We start from the raw sequence: 22,781 nt of genomic DNA, 5'->3' as shown, positions 1-22,781 counted from the left end.
CAGAAAGAAAGGGGAAGACCTTTTCCCATGAAGCTGGAAGAGAGAGGAGGAGATTTATGTCACCTCAGTAGGATGATAGAGAAAGGACTGATGCCCCTTGAGGAGTACATGGGGGGGAGGGGGCTGCCACTTCCCCATAGTAAAGGCTTTTAATATTTTATCTGTCAAATAATCAGTCTCACCCTCCTTGTATTTTTGCCATTTTTCCATCGAAAATCAGGAATAGAATTTCTGGTCCTCACTCGGGGCTACAGTCCTCAGGGCCAGCTCCAGGCACCAGCTAAGGAAGCAAGTGCTTGGGGCGGCCAATACAAAGGGGCGGCACTCTGTTCGGTATCGGGGCGGCACGTCCGGGTCTTTGGCGGAAATTCGGCTGCGGGTCCCTCAGTCCCTCTCTTCCTCTTTGATCTGCCGCCAAAGTGCCGCCGAAGAGGAAGAGAGGGAGTGAAGGACCCGCCACTGAACTGCCGCCGAAGCATGGAGTGGTGCGATTGAGCTGCCACCGGAGTGCCGCCGATCGGCTTTTTTTTTTTTTTTTTTCCGCTTGGGGCAGCAGAAGACCTGGAGCCGGCCCTGCTACTCCTGTTCCACCTGCCTCTGTTCAGTAATGAAGCTACATGTGCTAAACAGAGCACATCCTTTTTACAGAAAATGATGATCACAGTTAACATTTCTCTGATTTGTTATTCGGACTGATTATATAAAATGTGCGAACTAACGAGTTGAAATGTAGCCTCCCACTGTTTCTTTACTTTTGTTTTGTTTCAGATTTTGAACACATCAAATGTCTCCCAAGCTGTCACTTTGTTTTATGTGGTGAGCAATCAAAGTACAGCCCTAAATGGCACCATCTCCAGCTACCTTCTTAATCAGCTTTCAGCTGAGCTGGTGGGATTCTATCTTACCTATCCGCCACTGACCATTGCAGAATGTAAGCTCTTACATTATAGTGTTCTGTAAAGATTTGCTGACTCTGCTTGAAGTACTTTGAAATGTAACAAATGGAAATTTAAAATGCATTTTATTTTATTTATTTATTTCAATTTAACATATTAAATAGACACCTATCCTGGCCTCTAGGAACCCTGGTAAATATTTAAGAATGCATAAAACTTCTTCCGTCCCCCACCCCTCTTCCAGTGGCAAAACAGTGGCAGATCTCACACAACTATAAAGCCAGCACTGAATCAAAAAAACATAACAAAACATCCCTAGCTCTCTCTCTACCCCGCGAGCATCACCCTCACCAATGGCCTGATTCTGCACCATTATATTAATGGGAGTTTTGACATTAACTTCAGCAGGAGCAGAATTAGAGCCCAAATGCCTGTTGAAATAGATGGACTTTGTAGTGCTCTGAATGTCAACAGATCCAGGTTCTTTTGAAACCATTAGAGTGGGGAATGGGTGAAGGCCTTGAAGTGAAGAGCAGAAGAACTGTGTTTAAAAACCTGTTTGAAACAACTCTTTCGTGCCTTTTCTGAGTGTCTTATGCTAACTTTGCAAGACATTTCTTTAAATCACAAACAAGGTTTAAATATTTCAGGATGAAGTTTTCATTTCACGCTATGAAGCCTCTTATTTCCCTGTGTTATGAAGCAAGGATGCTGTGAATCAGTGAAAATCGTGCCTCAGGGCAGTACGCACAGAATGTATTCTCTTTGACCCATGTAATATTCTGATTTCCATAAAATGAGTGAAGACACAAGAATATTGGTAGCTATGAGGATTTTTGCTTGATCATTTAAATTCGGCCTGTGAAATTAGGCTCAGTATAATTACGAGTTTGCTATTCACAGGAAAAGATCAGTGTAAATGGAGACAAAGTCACAATGGGGGAACATTAATATGTAATAGTGGTCTTGAGTTAAAAGAGGGCAGGTTCCAATTGATCTTACTATGCATAAGTCTTCATGATACACTTCTCAAATATTAAAGAATGTGTTGGAATAACAATAAAGGTCTGGCTTAAGCCTACAGTAGCCAAGAAATTCAAACACTGTCTTCGACCCAGCCTATCAGACCTATCCATTTCATGGGATTCTCAGTGTGTTATTTTCCATTCTGTATGGAATGTTGCAATAACTAGTCCTAACAGGGTAGGGCTAAGCAAAGCTTTTTGCTCCTACCTCTGAATTATTGGAGTTTGTATCTTAAGAGAAAATCCTTAGAAACTGTAATACATTTCCTGGCCTAATGAAACAGAGTTGTCACACTTGAGAAGTCGGGGAAATGTTAAATCACCCTTTTGGTCCTTTCTTCCTTATTGAGAAATAACCATATAGAGCCACATTTTGACCCCCTTTCTCACACTGCTGATGAGGTGCTCTTCCAAATAGTCCCTTTGAAGTCATTTGCATGAGTAACTGCTCACTCATCAATGCGAGTAGGCCAGGAGTCTCAGCCTAACCCTGCCTTTGTAGAATGGCCATCTGTCACTCAGAGTACAGGGATTCACATAGTATGGTTATTTCTCAATGGCAATCCACTATGATTGTACAAATCAGCCCATCACAACCAATCGCAGTGCAGGGAACTGAATTACTGTGGTTGAAACTGTACAGTTTTGCATCACTAACTGTACTGCATCTTGGACTGCCTGAGACAATTCCATCTTGGGACAGGTTCACAGCATCAGCCTGCTCACATGTTTATCAGTTCCAGATTGTGAACTTTATGCAGGTGAAAGGGGAGTCATGCACAAAGAGCCTTTTCTCTTTGCATGGCCGACACAACTCCATGTGCTTGTTGCAGATTCAGGGCTACACAGGTGCACAGAGAGATCCCAGAGAGGTTGGGACGAAGGCCCTGGCTCACTCTCCAAACCAGCCTCCACAGCAGGACTGGTGTGCAAGGGAGAGGAGTATGCTGCCCCCCATAAAGGCAGTATAGCAGCAGGCATGCTCTTCATGTGCAAGGGACCTCTGGAAGGCATTCCCTCACTGAGGCAGAATCCCTGCCAGACAGGACCTGCTCCAGGCACCAGCGGAGGAAGCACGGCAGTTCGGGTGGCTTTTTTTTTTTTTCTGCTTCGGCAGTTCGGGCAGTTTTTTTTTTTTGCTTGGGGCGGCAAAAATGGTAGAGCTGGCCCTGCTGCCAGAGCTCCCCATGAGGTAATGCAGTTCCTCACTGCCCCCAGCACAGGTCTGTGCCTAGTAGGCATGATCAAGTCCTTAGCTAGTGCTGCTGTAGCACAGCATGTAATGGCTTCAAAGAGAAGTTGCAGGTTTTGGTTAAATTCCCCCCACAACAGGTATGCAGCTGACTGATGAACTTGCTGTGCATGCAAAATATATAGCCTCAGATTTATACTGACCGTTGTGTAAATATTTACTTAGGAAATTGTTTTGTGCTTATTAACCTGACACCGTAATGGTATCAGTCTACCAGGTAACTATTCCTATCGTTGTGAGAACTCATTATTTCCCAGAAGGCTGTAATGGTTCCTTCAGAGCCTTCAGGAGTTATCATATATATGCACAGTTCAAGTAACCCTGATGGCATCTGCACAAATCATGGCACGATACTTGCTGCACAAATGAAAAATTAAAATCTCTCCGATGTGCGAATGTGGTCACCCAGAACAGACCATGGAACATATAACAACTCAATGCCTGATTCACAAATACGAAGGAGGCATTACAGTGATACACTCCACTACTCCTGATGCAATTATCTGGATCAGCCATCTGAATGTAAAATTATACGTTTACATCAGCCATACGAAGAAGAAGAAGACAGTTAAAATAAGCAGTGATACAATGCTTTGCAAAGTTTAATATTTCAAATCACTTTATTTTGTTTTCTAAAATTCTATGGTAACTAAAGCTGCTATATGCCATAGATTAAATCCTTTCCACATTTTCTCTTGTAATGAAAAAGCTGCATATCTAGATTGTGAATTAATTGCTAATGAATTTCACGTTATAAGGCACATTTGAGATGTAAAAGTGCAAGAGGGTCAAAATGTAAAACATGAGTTTCTCACAGCCATCTAGTAAATTTCAGCATAATACTATGAATGGTGGTATATTAACATCATACTCTGAATGTTTGATGCCATATAGTTTGGCAATGTGAAATAGGGTCATTTTGTTTATTTCAACTATAATTCACACACAGATATATTTGATACATATATTAAATACATTCTTTTTATATATTGTTTATTTATGACCAGATTCTGCTAGCCTTACATTAAATAGTACCTTACTCCATGAGCAGTCCTACTGAAATCATTGGTTTCAATGGGACTATGTGATGAGTGGGGCTCTATTCAATGTGTATTTGAGTAGGGCTAGTAGAATCAGACCCTTATTTATTTTATTATTTATTTAGCACCAAATTATGCCCTGGCTCGTAAAGCTGCACAGGGGAATAAGGAGGCACTAAATGTCCCCTTATTCCCTTACACAGGCTCCCCATGTGGGAAGAGCAGCCTATGTAAAGCATCTGCATTTCTCCACCCTGCAGTTGTGAGCGGGAAGAGGTAGGGAATGGCAGAGGTGCCAGCCCACCCTAGTTTTCCGTAATCGTGTGGACCTGTTGGACTACGTTAACACGCTATAGATATCTAGAGCATGTCAGCAGGTCCACACGGGGTAGTTAAAGCGCAACATGCAGCCTGTGGCTTGGGCAGTGAAACCCGTGCCCCAACTCATTCAAACTTGTCACAGCTTGCCTCTTATCAGTGCCCCAACCCAGGGACAAAATCAGCCAAAACCGCCACAAAAAAACAAACAAACAAACAAAAAAACCCATGCAAAATGATGTCAGAAGTGCTTGCAAAGGAATGAGTATACGGCCAATATCATGGTCACTCCTCGTCACAGAAGTTGATGTTACTAAATGTTACTCCAGTTTACCTCTGTTATTACTCTACCATGCATCTAAAATGCACCACAAGCGTTCAAGCCGCTACCCCAGGCCACCTGTGTATATTTGCCCTCATACCTTTGGCACTTGCTGCTGCTCCAAGCAATTTCCATAATTCCTCCCTAATTTTTTCATAAATGTCCCTAAAAGTCTCAGAGCAAGGATGGTGTCTCTGGAATGGAAGGTACCTTGGTTCCATCGTGTCCCAATATGCCAGCTGGCACAGCTGCACCGGGGCATGTGTGTTGTGCTAGGAGTAGATTCGGCACAGTGTACTTTTGACTGCTGCCCCACTCCCACAAAGCAAGGGACAAATCGGGAAGTAGATTGTGACCCTTGGAGTCATGGTGTGTCTCCAGGTCTTCTCCTGGGCAGCACACTAATGTTTTGCCCCATACGTGGGGCTTGTGGCAAAGCCACACTTTAGCCTTATTTCCTAGTGCTTGGTTAATTTATATTTTTGAGACGTATAATGTGTTGAATGTTGGAATATTATGAAGTAATTTTTAATTTTTTTTTAAGCTTTGGAGTATCCAAACCTCGATGTCTCAGAAACTACTAGAGACTACTGGGTGATTACAGGTACTTTTTTCTATCTCAGGAGAATTGTTAGGACTCAGTCCTGCAAACACATCAGTGAGTAACTTCACACGAAAATGAATAGTAGTCACATTGAACATGTCCCATTGCATATAGCAGGACTATTCACCTATTTATAGCTACTCCCGGGCACAGCTGTGATTTTTGCCAGCTTCAGTGGTGGCAGTCTCCTGTGTCTAGTACTTATATTTTATGTAGGTCTTGGATTTAAATCTGAAATTCAAAGAAGTTTGGATTCAAGCCCAGAAAAAATGAATATTTGTAGAATGTAACAAAGTTTGTGATGACTCACTTGCTGTCTCTGGATCAAAGAGTTTCTGAATCTGAACTTTATATAACTTTAGTACGTCAGCAGAGAATGCTAATGATCTTCACAATACTGTATTTACAGTGTAATCATATTCACTATTAACAGATGTATTGGAGCATAAGCTTTTGTGGGTGAATGCCCTCTTCGTCAGATGCATGTCCATGCATCCGACGAAGTGGGCATTCACCCACGAAAGCTTATGCTCCAATACATCTGTTAGTCTTAAAGGTGCCACAGGACTCTCTGTTGCTTTTTACAGATCCAGACTAACACGGCTACCCCTCTGATACATATTCACTATATCACACTCCTACTGAGAATCTTTTTTACACTTAGAAGTCATAGGTGGGCCAGTAAAGTTTTTTTGACATCTTTGAATAGAAAACTAAATTTCACAATATCATTGTGTCAGTACTTGGAATCCTTACTAGTAATTCAAAAGAGAAAATAAACAGAACCTTACATGAAATGGATCAAATTCTATTGTACACCCCCTGTGATTTGGTATCCTTGTTCAACTTATTTATGTTACATTGTGATGTTTTTGAGATGAAGACTTACCCTTATGTAAAAGATTATCGCAATTCATCACAGGCCTGATCCAAAGCCCATTGAAATCAATGGAAAGACTCCCACTGACCTTAGAGGGCTTTGATCAGATTCAATGAGCCTGATGCTCCAGTTCTTGCAGACACAAAATTCCCATTGACTTCAGTGGGATACTATAGATATTCTAGTTTTTGAAAACATAACTCCAACTGCCAGGGTAAGCCCTTTAAATTTTTTAAATGACTTCAAAAATACAGTGAACATGTATGAATTATGTAAAGTATACTGTATATGCTTTACAATTTACTGGACTTTATTAAATCAAACGTGTATTCACAAATCATTCAGTGCCCTAGAACACAGAATGTTTTGTCAAACTGAATCCTGTAGAATTTCAATTTCAGATTTACAGACTCTTGGATGAAAAACTGTCCCTTTACCTGACAAATGCATATAATTGTCCTTTGATAACCTTCTTGAGGCTTGTCTGTTCTTATGCTTTTCATTTAAGGGTTTGCTTTTATTTTGCATTGAAGCTTGGTGTAGATGTAGAGATACTCAAAGACCTTTTCGTAAACCGAAAAGCTGAGAACACTGTTGGAGGATTTTATTCTCTGTATGTAGAAATGTAGCTGACAGATTATCTGAGAAAAACAGTACAGTGGCTGGAAACAGAAAGTCATGTTATACCCACAATGGAAATTATTTAGAGTGTGTAAATTTATCAGGTTGTTTTTCTTCTAAACTAGCTTGTACATCTTTGTCAAATACACCATTGCAGCCATGTATTATTTAATCCATCCATGCACAATCTGCTGATATGAGATTTTCTCCATTGCCACAGTTATACAAGGGGTCGACATTACATTACTGGGACTTAACAACCAAAGCTTTGCAAGACTAATGGAGCAGCGGCTGGCCCCACTGTTCGTGATGTCCCATCAGCAAGGAAGGCGATTTAAACGCGCTACTACTGTGGGCAGCTACACTGTGCAGGTGATCAATAGGATACAAGTTGTATCCAGATAGTATTTCAAAAAGGCTTTGGGTGCATAGGTACTGCATGGATTGTTGTGCAAAATAGTTAATTGGAATGAGTTTGGACGTCCTTATTCATGAATACCAAACCAGCATGAGAGTTGTGCAGGTCATCTCAAAGGAGTTTCTGTTTCCAAAGTCAGGCATGTTTTCATGTTTCTTTTCTCTTTGGAAATAGACAGTGGTTGCTCTGCAGTAGGAAATATTTTGCTCTCTGCTTACTATATATGTTTATGTAGCAGGCAAACTTTAGTAGAAAGAGTCCAGTAGTTAAATTAACTTCAGTAACAGCTTTGCTATATTCTCAGAAGTGAAGAGAATTTCTATAGGTCTTCTTTCATATGGCTGACACAATAAGTAAAAGTTGTATCTGATTTATGCATTGTGATGAGATCCTGTGCAAAGCAGTCAGGGATTTTTTAAAATTAAATTTTATTTGTTTTTTAATATGGCCTTATTCTGTGCAGGGACACAGATCACATTCTGAAATGAGGGTCTCAAACCTGAACATTTTGCTAATGAATCAGACAAACTACTGCATTGTGAAATGACCTTTGTCTTTTCTTTGGTGAGATTTCAATTCCCAGTCAGTATTTTCCACGAGAGCTTATTTTGTTTCTACACCAAAGTTATCCAGCTGCCCTACTTTCATGTAATTCAAAATTTTCAGCCTGCAAATTTTCAAAAGCTAAGTTGTCAGTTTTCTGCACCTTTCTCCAAACTTCATTTACTGTGAAATATTTTAAAAAATGACTATTTGTTACCCACAGAATACCAGCAAAGTGTAATTTTAAATAAAAGCACATTTAAATTTCTCTCCGTTTAATTGCTTTTTTCATGGCGCAGAAGCAAGTTGACAACAGGACTACACTGTAGAGACCCCAAAAAGAGTTGACATTTTGTTTGCTATTTTACTTTCTTTTTTCCCTGCCTTTGTTTTCTAGTCTAGGGATTTCAAATTAGAAATATTTTTAAAAGATTCATATAAAGGTTGTCAGGAAGGACTGCTGTTTGCTTGGTAAACAAAGCAGTGCTATGAAACAATGTAAGGACCTGAAATCCTATGAGAAGTTTTGCATTGAGTTGCACTTGTGTGGCATGTTAATGAGATTCTTGACAGATGCAGAGGTCTGCCTGGAGGTGGCTCTGTGCAGAATCAGGATCTAAGTGATGGTACAATATAAACATGGCTTCTGTCTCTTTCTCTCTCCTTTTATTATAAGATGGTAAAAATGCAGCGTATTCCAGGACCCAAGGAGCCCGCTGAACTGACTTACTATACATTATACAACAGGAAACCTCTGCTGGGAACTGTAGCTGCCAAAATGTTGAGTACTGTTGATTCTCAAAGGATGGCCTTGACGTTAGGTTATGTCATCCAAGTACAAGCTGATCGTAAGAATCCTTTTCTTAATTTTTCAATCCCCAGTTTTAATCACATTTATTGTTATTTCTCACAACGAATATTCAAATGCAACATTAATTATGGGATGTGCTCATTAACCCACACTCTATAATTTCAAATGCACTTGTTTTAGTAAAATCTTCAGTCAGGTGGCACTTGCTGCGTACAAAAGAATAGCCATTCCATCTGATTGGATGAAGCCCTGACATTAGAGAAGCTACAAAGAACATTGATAGAAAAAGGAGAAATAATTTTAACAAATGATTAAAATATTGGCGATAAGCATGAGAGGAAGTCAGAAAAATGGCTCAAAAGGTGCAATATCAATTCCAGTGAGTACGATGCATCCTGTGTTTGGTCCTAGATTTGATCACACTGTATTACTGATTTTCAGTCTTTGTTCAGCAGACAATGGAGATTTTTGACCCCTGTTTGCATAAATTACATTCCCTCAAATTCTAAATTACATTGTTTCCCATAAAAATGCTTCAGAGTGCCTTTCCTGCTAAAATGGCTGTAAATTAGAAGAACATACTGTCCTCTTCTCTTCTGTACATGCTTTTAAACTCTTGAAATGGATGTTGGAGTGACTATATGTTATTTGCAAGATTTGAGCTGACCTGACCTTGTACTTGCATGGTGTTATAAGGAGGTCTTGCTCATCTGTAGGTGTACGTATTCCATTTCTGTACCAGGTGAAGTCAAGAGTTTACAGAGTATAATTATATGAAATTATGAGCTTGGATAGCTAAGATTGGACGATTTGAGTGGAAGAGACAAAGCATCCCAGTACCTTGCTAGTAAAATAAAATATTCCCATTGCCTCATTTTGAACACAGTACAAGTATTTCCTTGTAATTACAAGAAAGATATTTTACAAATTCTTCATTTTGATGCATTGTTGTTTGTTTTATAGTAGTGCCTGGAGGAGCCCCATTGTGATAGGTGCTGCACTGATACATAGTGAGAGATAGTTCCTGTCCTAAAGAGTTTATAATCTGAGTAGACAAGACAGACCAAGGGTGGGAAAAAATATTATTGTCCTGGTTTTACAGATGAGGAACTGAGCCAGAGAGATTAAGGGCCTGAGCCAAAGCCCATTGAAGTCAGTGGAAAGACTCCTGTTGATTGGGCATTGATTCGCAAGTGACTTACCCAAATCTCTTGAGTCTCAGTCCTTTGTATGAACCACAAGATCATCCCTTTCTCTGTGCACTCTTCTGAAAGAACTGCACATTTTCCAGTGCTCATAATATAAACCTCTTCTACAATTGCTTGGGTAGTTGGTTATTAAAGTGGATGTTGTCAGGTAAAATTTGGACTGAAGACTTTGTTTTAAACACCCCAAACCAAAAAATAGCCCATAGTAAGATATTAATTTAATGACCTAAGGTCATTAAGTAGTGAACATTGCTTATTAAGAGGGACACTGTTGGTTAAAATTCAGAGTCTGCACTGCCTTTTTTGAGATCTAATTAAACATACTATTCCAGTTTAGAGTCTGTGCAAAAATATGCCTTTGAGCACCTGATTGCATTATTCCAGCATATTAAAATTACAACTGACTTCCAAGGAGGTCTGAGTGTCCAGGGATGACAGGATCAAGCCGCAGACAGGCTTTTAGCTAGTTTTACTATGGTAATTACTGGTAGCCAGATGCTATACATTTAGGGCTTGGTGCTACCAGGGGCAAAGTGCCTTTGACAGCTAGTGGAGTCAGTGGCAGTTGAGGGTATTCATCATTTTGCAGAATCTGGTCCTTGGTATAGTTTGTTAAGTCAAATAAAAAGTGGAGTAAGTCTGTTAGAAATGTCACACAGTATTTTCATAATCGGCTTTTCCATGCCAGGAGCCAGTGAGATAGGAAGATAAATACAGAATACAGGTTAAGCCTAATAATTTAATAGTCTTACAAAATTAAGAAACAAAATGTGGTGATTAGCATAAGCATTTGCAAAAAGAAATTAAATGAGAAAAAAGTGCATTTATTTCACAGCAGGATATTTAATATATACACTAATTAAATGTACTGTATATGCTGAGAGATTTAAGTGGCAATTTACTCAAATAAAATAGAATCTAGAATTTTAGAGTGCCCTCCGGGTAAACATGTTCTAACAAGTAATATAAGTGGAGATATGCATTAGTGCTGTGATGTACAGCATCTAGCATAGTGGGGTTTGTCCTAGGCACTATGGTAATACATTGAAATAATTCATATTCTGGTGCAATTATCAATATTTCTGAAAATGATTTTTCCCCGCCCCTATATTCCACTCCCCCCAAGTGCCGAATTTTGTCCTCTTTGTGACGCCCGTCCTGTGACTGCCAAAAAAGCTATAGCACAACAGCAGCACTACAAAGGGACCAGTTCTGCCGATGTCAATGGCAAAACTCTCAATGAACCAGATCCTTAGCTGGTGTGAGTTGTCTTCAATTCATTGGCTTCAAAGGAGCTATGCAAATTTATAGCAGCTGTGAGTCTGCACCAATGTCTTTTGTAGGAGCCGGACCGGGCGCAATGTGCAAATTTTTAACACACAAACTATCTGAGTCCAAGCTCTGCTGACTTTTTATTTTAGGAAAACATCTATCGCTTGTTTCATTCAACATTATTTTACTTAAATTTTGAAAGAGCCATTTGAGTGAGACCTCATCCAACTTCTTGATCTCAGTAATCAGAGGAGTGCTCTGCAGCTGTCTATCACTAGGAACATGGAATTTGAGAGAAGAGAGCTCAGGGATTGATCATAGAAGTCTGTTGATCTATTTGTATCATAGAAATTCCAACAAATTATTATAAGTAAATGAATAAATAATAAATCTTTTGTACTAATTGTTATGTGAAGACCATTTAAGGAAGTACCCAGCTAGTTCTTCTGTTGCTTTTATATAGTAACTGATGGTGGAACACTGACTCTCTCTGGCTTGCAATTTATGCAGCTGTGGTGAAAAACCCACCAAACAACCTGTGGATCATTGCAGCAGTGCTGGCTCCCATTGCTGTGGTTACGGTTATCATCATCATCATCACAGCAGTTCTGTGCAGGAAGAACAAGAATGATTTCAAACCAGACACCATGATGAACCTGCCTCAGAGAGCTAAAGTAAGTGTCTGTTCAAGCAGGAGATGTCTAGTCTCAGCACATTCATTAATTTTCCCAGTGTTCATTCTTCAGATCCTTTCCTAAACATGTTTAAAGGACATTTGAGACTTTAAATGGTCAGTACACTCAGGCTAGGACTTTCTCAGCTGTTACAGAACCTGTTTGCTTTTTCCTGGAGTGAGATGAAAGACCCATGCCTCAGTTTCCCTTGGCTTTTTGCTTCTCCCCCCCCTCCGCCCCACTTGAGACCTTCTGCCAAAGCAATCACCCTTCCTCCCTAGACATCGGACTCTCCTTGGACCCCATAACCATACAGAAGATGGTTATTCCCTCCCACAGGACTAAGCATGCTTCACCCATGGCATTTGTCTCTTCTATCAATTGGGGAGCAAAAGATAAAAATGGAAATCAAACCTTGATCTGTTTCTAAGGTAGATTGTCACAGTGTAGCTGGTCCCTGTGAGTAGAACTGAGCCTAGCTCCCTGTGGAAGAAGAGGTGAGCCCAATCTAGCCAATAAAGGGGGTGGGCTGCCATAGTGCAGGAAATGGGAGATGGAAGATAGAGTGATTGGGACAGGCTCTCTTTGGGGAAGCCAAGCCAAGCCATGGTGGAGTGGAGTGGAGCGAACTTCTGTGCAGAGCCCTGGAACCCTCCCACGTCATAGGGTCCTAGAGCCTGGGCCCCAGCCTGAGCCGGGAAGTCTACGTAGCAATGACACAGCCCAAGTCCCTCGAGCCCAAGTTGGCTGGCATGGGCCAGACATGGGTGTCTAGTTGCTGTGCAGAGAAAGGAGTGAGGTAAAAGACTGTTTTCTGTTTGTTTACCTGCCTCTGTTAAGAGAATAAATCTTCTTACAGGAGACTGGGCCTGGCAGTGAGTGTTTAGGAGTGGGAAGAAGCCCTGCCCTGTGACAGAGATGTTCTCAATTCTATGCACAGAAATTCCGCTAAGCAGTTCCCATTAGCACTAATAAGAGTTGACTAGTGAAAGTTCTTTGCTTTGACAGAAGCTGAGATTCTAGTCCTAAATTAGAACTGTTCCAGCCAATTAGTAAAGCAGAAATGGCAACCGTTCCCCCCCCCACCACCACCACTCTTTTCTTTTATTTTTTTCATACTTCTAATCCACTTGCAAATATAGTTTACAGGGAATTAAGGAAATTATACTTCCTCTTTACTTAATGAGCCATGTAAATTATAGGGGCACTGACAGATAAGTCCCCCATTTGCATCTCCTTCTATAAAGTACATATTCTGTTTTAAAGTACTGTATCTCCCCATAGTGGAAAAAGCTGCCAACCTACCCAGATGGGCTACAGCATCACTAAAATCTCAGTTTCTAGGCTCGGCAACCCAACAAAGCCAGGATTGTGTGAGATGTTTTTAGGCTAATGAGCACGTGTGCACATCACTGTCCCTTCACTCTCCTTGTTGGCTTCCCTCTTTTCGCAGATAGGGGACTGAAATGATTAAAAACCCTGCTTGCTGTCTGAGCATTGTGATAAGGTCAAAAATGAATATTTCAACCTTATCAAAGTGCATCATTTTGATTTTTTTCAAAAGGACATTTTATCTAAATGACACGTTCTTGACAAAATTTTCTGATGGAAAACTCTTTTGTCAGAAACGTTTCCGTCAGCTCCAATTGGAAGGTGTAGATTGGACAGATGCACTGGCAGGGAGATGGACTGGATGGTTAAATAGTTTTTCCCATCTCTGATATTGATGTTTCTGCTTAAAATGGTGCTGAGAAATATATATATTTTTGGCAGATAATGAAATAAGAATATCTCAAGAAGAACAATATATTTTCATCTTAACCTACTTGGAGTTTGAGCCTATTAGGCATAAGAATAATTACCAGTGCTATAATTACTACAGAATCTTAAATGTAAAATTTGCAATACAAATGATTGATGGTAACATGTATAATATATTTTAAAGTAAACATGTACAATTTCATTCATTACAAAAGTGCTTGAAACCACTTGATCATTGCAAACCTTCCAGGCCAAAATCTGTTTTAAAAAATGGAGTTGCAGTAGATATTTCCAGTTTAAGAAAAAGTTTTGAAATCTCACTTCTGTATACTTTGTGTTTGAAAGCTGTTTATCAGAGTCAGGGTTTCTGGTACTCTTTGGCTGTTCTGCGTTAAAATAAAGGAAATTAAAATTCTGTGAGGAGAGCCCTCCTTTGTATTCATCTTATTTAGTTTTTTAGCGGTGCAGTTTTATGTGATCTGATTTCAGAAGCCTTATGTCAAGAAAAACTAGCAGAGTGGAGCTGCCTATTCATTGCTGCAATCCTATTGCTACTGTTAATGGGGGCACTGCAGTTCTTCACATAGAGCTGCCTATTACATCATTTCACAGAATCCTTCCTGTGTGAATGGAATTAAATTAGTGAACAAAGGGTGGAAGGATAATAAAACCTTTAGTATTTAAATATCATTCTATAGGCTCGGTGTTACTGGGTGGTTAGCCTTTTAAGGGGAGATAGTATTCTGTCCACCTATGAGAAGCTAAACCCACCTCTTCAGGAGGCGAGAATGAGTCATCTGACTCACTGGTCACGTGATCTTTAGTCAGGCCTCTTATAAAGGAGAGGGCTGAGGGCGCTCAAGTGAGAGCTGGTGACGCTCAAGTTAGGGTGCTGGGAGACCCTGACAGGACAGAAGTCTGGGAAGCTGTAGCTGGTTTGAGGAAGCAACTCCCGGAAGCAAAACTGGTTCCTGTAGGGAGTGAGAGAGACTGAACTGAACCCAGCTGTGGGAAGGAGGCCTGAGGATTCTTGGTTACCAGAGAGCGAGACCATTGGGATTATAACCCAACTCCAGGATGGAGGGCTTGGGGATTACTGGTGCAAGGGGAGAAAACTGTTTGTTTGAACTGTGGAACCAATGGGCAGCTAGGCGAAGCTGGCATGGAGTATTCATGTGTGTATGGACTGAATAAACTGGATCCCCTTTGGAAGGGGAATGCTTTAAAACAGGGGTCGACAATGTTTGGCACGCGGCTCGCCAGGGTAAGCACCCTGGCGGGCCGGGCCAGTTTTATTTACCTGCTTATGCGGCAGGTTTGGCCGATCGCGGCCCCCACTGGCCGCGGTTCGCCGTCCCGGGGCCAATGGGGGCGGCGAGAAGCCGTGGCCAGCACATTGCTCACCCGCGCTGCTTCTCACCGCCCCCATTGGCCCGGGACGGCGAACCGCGGCCAGTGGGGGCTGCAATCGGCCGAACCTGCCGGATCAGGAGGTAAATAAAACTGGCCCGGCCCGCAGGATGCTTACCCTGGCGAGCCACGTGCCAAACGTTGCCGACCCCTGCTTTAAACCATTAATTTTACTCAGTTTATTAGAGTCTAGGATGGCTTATGGTATTTCTCCCTAGCTGTCCTTCATATGACTTTCTTGCCCTTTTTTTCATTCCCTCCCCCCTTGAAGTTGATCTAATGGCATCTTTTTTGGTACTTTCCCTTCAGAGTATTGGGAAGATATAAAGCTCCCAACGGGGGAGATAGCATTGTCCTTTGCCAGCAATGGTTGTTAATGGGGCCAGCATTTCTGATATGGTGTACGCTTCACTGCTATAATGGGCTGAGACTTTGTTGGTCCAAATCAATGCTAGTCCATTTAGTATCTCCTTAGTGCACTTCTGCTGGAGCTGCTTATCAGATGAATATCACCATCAATGCATCTTAAAAAAATCAGCATTAGTGTTAAGTAGGAGACTGAAAATGTGACAAACCACCTTCAACAGAATGAAAGTGATCTTTTCTTAAGCTAGGTCTACACTACGGGGGGGAGGGGTAGACTTAAGATACGCAACTTCAGCTACGTGAATAGCGTAGCTAAAGTGGCGTATTTTAGGTCGACTTACCTGGCTGTGAGGACGGCGGCGAGTAGACGGCTGCCGCGCTGACATCGACTCCGCTTCCGCCTCTTGCCGCGGTGGATTTCCGGAGTCGACGGAAGAGCCATCGGGGATCGATTTTATCACTTCTTCACTAGACGCGATAAGTCGATCCCCAATAGATCGATTGCTACCCGCCGATTCGGTGGGTAGTGAAGACGTGCCCTTAGAGATGGCAAAATTTTCAGACTTAGATACCTACAAAATATGTCTCTGGTTTATTGCCATAAGGGACAGAAGTGGAACAAATGTTTATACAAAGTAGAAGATACTGTGGATAACTCACTATTTTGGCCCAGCTGTAAAGTTCAAATCTGGATGGATATTTTTCCAGAATAACTCAAATGTTCAGTAACATCAGAAGAGCCTGAAGGAGCTTTAGGCTTTTGAAGCACTAGGCTTATAATTTTTACATGTTATTTACTGGAATTTTACTGGGAATGTTTTAGGGGTACAGTGAGGGTAAAATTGAATTGCTCAGGGAACAAAAAAAGCACCATCATCTCATCATTCAGTGTGCTTTCATATATGTTTATAGCATTCTGTCAACCACATGTATCCAAGAAAAAATGACATCTTTATTTTGGTAACTTAATTCAATCTATAATGGATATGAAACCTCTATTATATTTGTTCCTCTTTTCCGCTTTCTTTTTTACATTCAGTTCTGACTTCTCAATTATCTTACTAAAAACAAGGACAATTTAATATCCATTAATGGTTTAAAACACATTGAATAAAAGTCTGATTAGCATGCTGCATCACTGCCAATTATCTAAATTACGATTATGGTTGCAACTTTTAATTGTAGTGCATATAATTAAGTGTACGTGCTACATTTAAAAGTTGCAACCATAACCGTAATATAGATAAGTGGCAGTGATGCAGCATGCTAATAGGTAATAGCAAAAGATATTGTATTGACATCTAATGCATGTTGGAATCCCACGGTTTTTGTTTTTTCCTTCTCTGCAGCCAGTACAAGGCTTTGACTATGCCAAGCAGCATTTAGGTCAGCAGGGAGCTGAAGATGAGGTTTTACCTGTGACTCAGGAGACTGTAGTGCTACCACTTCCAGTTAGAGATGCTCCTGCCTCCCAGGAGAGAGAAATTGCTCAGGATGGGAGCACCATTAAAACTGCCAAGTCCAATGAAACAAGAAAAAGGTATGCACTGAACAAACTTCAGCTGAAGGCTGGAATGGGTTGGATGCTGCTGGCTGTTGATGAAACAACAGTGGGGTTGGCACTCATGCAGTGCCCGAAGCATCTAGTTCCTCTGCAAAAGTGCCTGGCATATGATAATGTTTTGCACCATATATGTGAGATTGCTAAAGAAAGTAGGATAATATGAAGTGAAGCTTTAGCAGACATTTTCATATGTGTAACTAGTTAAAGAGATGAGTGGAAAATGGACAACATATTAGCTAGTGATGGGTCTGAACCAAAACCCTGGATCTGAAGTTTGGAAAGGCTCAATCTGAACCTGGATCTGAATTTTACAAATGGACAATAGGACAGATACTCAGTTGATGTAAATTGGCATAGCTACATTGACAATTTTTACCACGTAGAGATCTGCTCCCATATCTTTATTAAAGGCTGAACAGAACCCCAAACAATGCTTAAATAATATTATATGTCAGAGTCCAGAGCACATGCAACAACCACACAGTGAGTATCCAGTGCTCCAATCCAATGGATTGGGGTGCTTGAAAAACTATGTAAAATTAGATATTTCTCATATTCCTTCACAGTGAATGAGTGGGGTCACTTAAATTCATGTTACAGTGGAAGAATATGAGAATTTTTGATGTTGAAATTTTCTACTGAAGGAAATAGAGTAAATATAGATCTGTTAATTTAGCAGTGACAATAAAGGCTAGAGTTAATATCAATTTCACTGGAGTTATAAAATCCTTGCTTTTTAGTCTTTGCTTAAAGGGAGGTTATTTGGTTTGTGCAGAGCAGCTTTGTAGGAAAGTAAATCTCAGTTTATTCATCTTATTTTATACTTGCCAATGCACTCTACCAGATTTGCTTAGTCAGAAACACCTAGAAAACTTAGCATGAGTTAGAAAACTTAGAAGTTTCTGTCTTTTACATACAGAAAAAAAGGTATGTTAACATGTTTGCTTTGGTAATTGTCTCCTATATAATAGATTAGCTGGGAGGAGGCTACTCAGAGATAGTATACATCGAAAACAGAAAAAAATAGTTAAAAAAGCCTTTCTTGGTTCCTAGGATCAATTTGCTCTTCTCATCTAAAATTCTTCTGGATTTTAGAGTCAGTGATGTATGAGGTACGCTATGTACAGATCATTGTGTTTGTTGCAGAGCAGAGGAGTCAGGTTATCCAGTTCATATGAACTCAATGGTACTTGTCCTTTTTAAAGTCTTCAATTCTCTGACACAATGCCACACAGGAGATTATCACTGTACCAGCTGTAGGTGCTGGTGTTATGCTCCTAAAAGATAAGTCTCATCAGGAGCTGTTCTTTAAAGATGTTTTTCAAGCCTCTTTGATTCCTGACTCTCACCCTTGTGTAAACACACACACAGAGTTTAACTCTCCCCATTAATACAAAAAAAAAATCCATTAATTGCTTTGGGTATATGCAAAATCCACTTGAAGCAGAGCTCTGTGTAAGCTCAAAGCTTGTCTCTATCAGCAACAGATGGTGGCCCAATAGAAGGTATTCCCTCACTCACCCTAAATCTCTGCATTCCTAAACCAATTCTGATCAGTAAGCTTTTACTGATTCAGGAATTCACTGGAAAACCCACTGTCAGGTGGGTTGAATATACAGTACAGTACTGCTGTAATGCCTTTCTGGGCAAATGTAGCTCATCTTACACAGGTAGGCCTATTGACTCCAGTGGCGTTACTTGTATAAGTAAGGTGAGCAGGATTTGGCTCTTTGTTATCTCTGATAGGTGACAGGGGAACTTTGTTTAGTGGCTTTTGAAAATGAAAAATATTACATGACCATCTGAGATACTTGCAATTTCATTCCAGACCAATTCACAAGCTGGAAAGGTCATGTATCAAGATTTTCATGAAGTGGCTGTTATCTGGTCAGAACAGACATTTTGAACTTTGAAAGAAACTTTGAAATTTCAGCTTAATAAACATGAGTTTCTTTTTCAAAAGGGGAGTCTTAGAAGCTCTGTGATGACAGAAGTGACCCTGCAAGGACAGTTGCCCTTTATTTGTTAGTCTGGATCCTACCCCCTTCCCACTGGCAGCATGGTTCCTTCAAACCTTGGCTGGCCTGTACCCTTCCCTTCTCCTGTCCTAACTTCCTGTATGTTTCCTTCCTGTCTTCCCCCTATGAGTCCTCTTTAAAACCTGCTTAGGCTATGTCTACACTAGCAGTTTTATCAGTAAAACTTTTGTTGCTTAGGGGTGTGAAAAAAACACCCCTCTGACCAACAAAAGTTTCACTGGTAAAAGTGCTGGTGTGGACAGCGCTATGTCAGTGGGAGACAGTCTCCTGCCAACATAGCTACTGCTGCTCATTGGAGGTGGTTTAATTATGCCGATGGGAGAGCTCTCTCCCACTCGCATAGAGTGGCTACACAGGAGACCTTACAGCAGCACAGCTGTGTCACTGTGAGGTCCGCAGTGTAGACATGCTATGTGCTTCTTGGGGAATTTCCACTTTCTAAATCCACCAGCTCCCTGTTGAGGGAAGTTGAAAAGAACAGTTTTTCCTTAGGATGCAGTTACTCTTTTGTTCTCCGCAAGTAAGGCCTGTATGGGTGCTGATAGTCTTGAACAATCAGCTGTTGCCAGTGCTGTATCACTACACTTTGAAATCGTGGTCCAGCCTGCGGGCAGAGACCATAGAGAAGGCAACAAGCCCCCACCTTCAAAATGAAGTTTGCAGCCTGTTAAAGATACAGAGAGATTATAATTGCACAATTTATTAATTCTGTGTGAGGGCAGATACCCAAATTGTCAGAGTGCCCCAGAGTAATTCTGCCTTCTTGTGCCCTCTGTAGGGAGAATGCTTTCTGAGAATGCCCCTTCTCAACACTTCTGACCCCACCCATGCATAGGTGCTGGAACTAGGGGTGCTGGGGGTACGGCAGCACCCCTGGCTTGAAGTGGTCTCCATCATATACAGGATTAACAGTTTGGTTCAGTGGCTCTCAGCACCTCCCTATACAAATTGTTCCAGCACCCTTGCACCCATGTCCATGGTTGTGGCAGTAGCAGCTTCAGTGCATTAAGCAATGCAAACAGTGACAAAGAAGATGGCTTATGTAAATGATGTTTCACTGGGAGTGTCAGCAAAAAGTGGCACTGGCTTGATAGTGTAGTGTTCAGAGGGAGAAAAGGAGTCTCTGTGTGTTTGTGAATTATGGCTGTCGAAAGCAAGGCTGAAGTGGGTTCCTTATTCCTCTATCCTTATTGAAAGGCTAATATTATTTTAAAATGCATTAATGTGAGATTAAACTTTGTCAGATTAAAATTACTGAATGTGTTAACAAATTACTAATTACTTAGTTCTTTAATTAAATAGTCAAATAAGGAGCTGGGTTTTGACTGGCTGTACATGACAAAATAAGTTACCCCCGGTGACACATCCCTGTGACCGGCCTACTGTTCTGAAGGAGCTGAAATAGCGCAAAGCTTTGTTCTTGCCCAATATTCTGCCACATCACCCCACCACCACACTTCCATATTGTACATGGAGTCCAAATAAAGAGTTGGGGTGTGATTGGCTGTGAGTGACAAAATATATATTGGGTCATCCCAAGTGACACATGCCTGTGACTGATAATTTATGAAGAGATAAGGATATGCCATTCCCAGAGGTGAACTCTTATTTCTGGTCTGACAAATATATTAGCCAACTCTTATTTTGTGTTGTTTTTTTAAAGTAAACATACAATATGCATGTAAAAATCAACAAAAAATCAGTATTCACCCATATTTGATTATTTTATAGATACATTAGTAATTTAAATTTTTATCACATTCAGTCAAACTAACCTTGCATTGATGTATTTTTAAATGTCATGTGGTACTCAGTCTAAGTATATTATATCTATTCTGTAATGGTTCTTTTATCATGGTCATCACCACAGTATCTGCAGTATACTGCTTTCCAGTAGTGCATTAAACAGCATGACTACACATCTGTCATATGTCGTTTGTTCTCTCATCCTCTCCCCAGGGATAGAAGCATATGCAGTGGAGTGTCTTGTTTTTGCAGGGTTTAAAATTTATATTTAAATAATAAAAACCACAAGTTGCTATGTGTTAGAAGGCAAGGTCAAAGAAAAGCGCCTTGGAGCAGAAGGTGGTGAGGTTTGTGATGGGGCAATTCATTCTAGACTGGCCCCAAGAAAGTTCTTTCTGCTGCACAGGCAAGCTTTATCCTCTTTGTAGAGAATTCCATTGTGCCTGAGGAGCAGAGTTCTCAACTACACACAGTCTTTGTTCTGGAGCTTAGGAAATCTTTTAGATATCCTGGGCCCAGGGCACTGAGCACATTCCAGATAGGGACTGAAACCTTGAACTCAATGCAAAATTCTATGGGAAGCCAGGGTAGGGAGTGGAAGACAGGAGTGACGTGTCAATGGAAGCCTGCATAGCTGAGGAGATGTCCTGCGGTATTCTATATTAGTTGGAGTTTTCTAATTGCTAAAGGCTTCATGCCTAGGTATATCACATTATTATAATCCAGACAAGAGGTGACGAAGCATGAATAACTAAAACCATGTCATTTTCCAGTTGGATGGGACAGAGTCTTTTAGCCAACCAAAGATGGCAGAAAGCATTATTTGCACCTGTTGCTATGTGAGAGCTTAGTGTCAGCAAGGAATCTTTAGAACACTCTTAGGCTACGACTCTTAATTGGCCAGTTGCAGATCTGTACCTTCAACACAGGAGAATGCACAGTGGATGCGAACGCTTTATCTTTATCAACCAAACTTGCAGTGTCAAAGAGAGAAATCAAGTTTGCTTGATATGACCTATTTTCCATCAAACCATTTTGACAGGAATTTATTATATTCCTGTCTTTAACTCATTAGTAACTGAATCCATCAGCGTTTCCATTATTTTGCCTAGGATTGATGTCAGGCTAACTGGACTTTAGATAGCTAGGTCATACCACTTCCACATTTTGAATATTGGCACAAGATCAGTTCTCTTCCAGTCTTTTGGAATTTCCTGGGATTCAAAAATTTATTAAAAATTAACCATGGTGGGCCACAGCTCTCCTTTGTCGGTGACTGGGGTGTGGGCAGTTGTGCCTAGTGTTTGGAGTAGGCATCAATCGCCCAGAGTCAGAGTCCAGGATCAGAAGCGGAGTCAGAGGCCAGATGCCAGAGACAAGGGTCAGAGGAGAAGTCAGGAATTGGAGCTGAGGGTCAAAACCAGGTTTCCAGGAGTGAGGCAAGGCAGGAGCAAGGCTGGGTCCAATTCAGGCACAAGGCTGGGAACAAGCAGGTGCAGAAGCTATGGCAGCCATGGGCAAATGCTTTAAGCAGCTGCAGAACTGCGGCTGCTGGCTGTAAGAGTTGGTCTGTGCCAACCAGTCAGGTGGTGCAGCCAATTAGGTTGACTACTACAGGCCAGCAGTGCTTGTTAGTTGCCTGGAGACTACCTCTGCTGCAGGCCCTGATCCCTGACATCCTTAACCAACTCTGAGTACATGTGAGTGCATGTTATTAGGGCTAGCTGATGGGCTGGAAAATATATGATACAAATAGAGAACAGAAATATTTATTGAACAACTTTTGCATCAACATTAACAATTTTACCATCTCCATCTAGTAACATGCCTATATCCTTGTGCCGTTGCAAGGATTTCTTTAGTTCTTACTATTCTTTAAAAATTCCTTATTGTCCTTAACCTTGCCAGCCATGCTTTGTCTTTAGCTACCCATAGCAATTTTCTACACTTCATAACTTGTAATTTATATTGATTGCTGACTATTCCCCTTGTTTCTCATATATTAGCTTTT

At 41.0% G+C, this 22,781-nt stretch overlaps 1 protein-coding gene across 2 annotated transcripts in view; it reads left to right on the top strand.

Annotated features, from left to right (window-relative positions):
* The window catches only part of KIAA1549L (KIAA1549 like), a 211,277-nt gene that overhangs the window by 128,147 nt on the left and 60,349 nt on the right, over nt 1-22,781 (top strand). For both annotated transcript variants that reach the window (XM_054028136.1, XM_054028135.1), the window contains 6 exons: nt 769-931; nt 5,398-5,457; nt 7,179-7,330; nt 8,596-8,767; nt 11,721-11,884; nt 16,771-16,961. In XM_054028136.1, the coding sequence (XP_053884111.1) occupies nt 769-931; nt 5,398-5,457; nt 7,179-7,330; nt 8,596-8,767; nt 11,721-11,884; nt 16,771-16,961 (902 nt within the window). The remainder of the gene's footprint in view (nt 1-768; nt 932-5,397; nt 5,458-7,178; nt 7,331-8,595; nt 8,768-11,720; nt 11,885-16,770; nt 16,962-22,781) is intronic.

Source organism: Malaclemys terrapin, chromosome 4, assembly GCF_027887155.1.
Source record: "Malaclemys terrapin pileata isolate rMalTer1 chromosome 4, rMalTer1.hap1, whole genome shotgun sequence".
Classification (NCBI taxonomy): Eukaryota; Metazoa; Chordata; order Testudines; family Emydidae; genus Malaclemys; species Malaclemys terrapin.
This window is presented reverse-complemented; position numbering and strand designations above follow the sequence as displayed.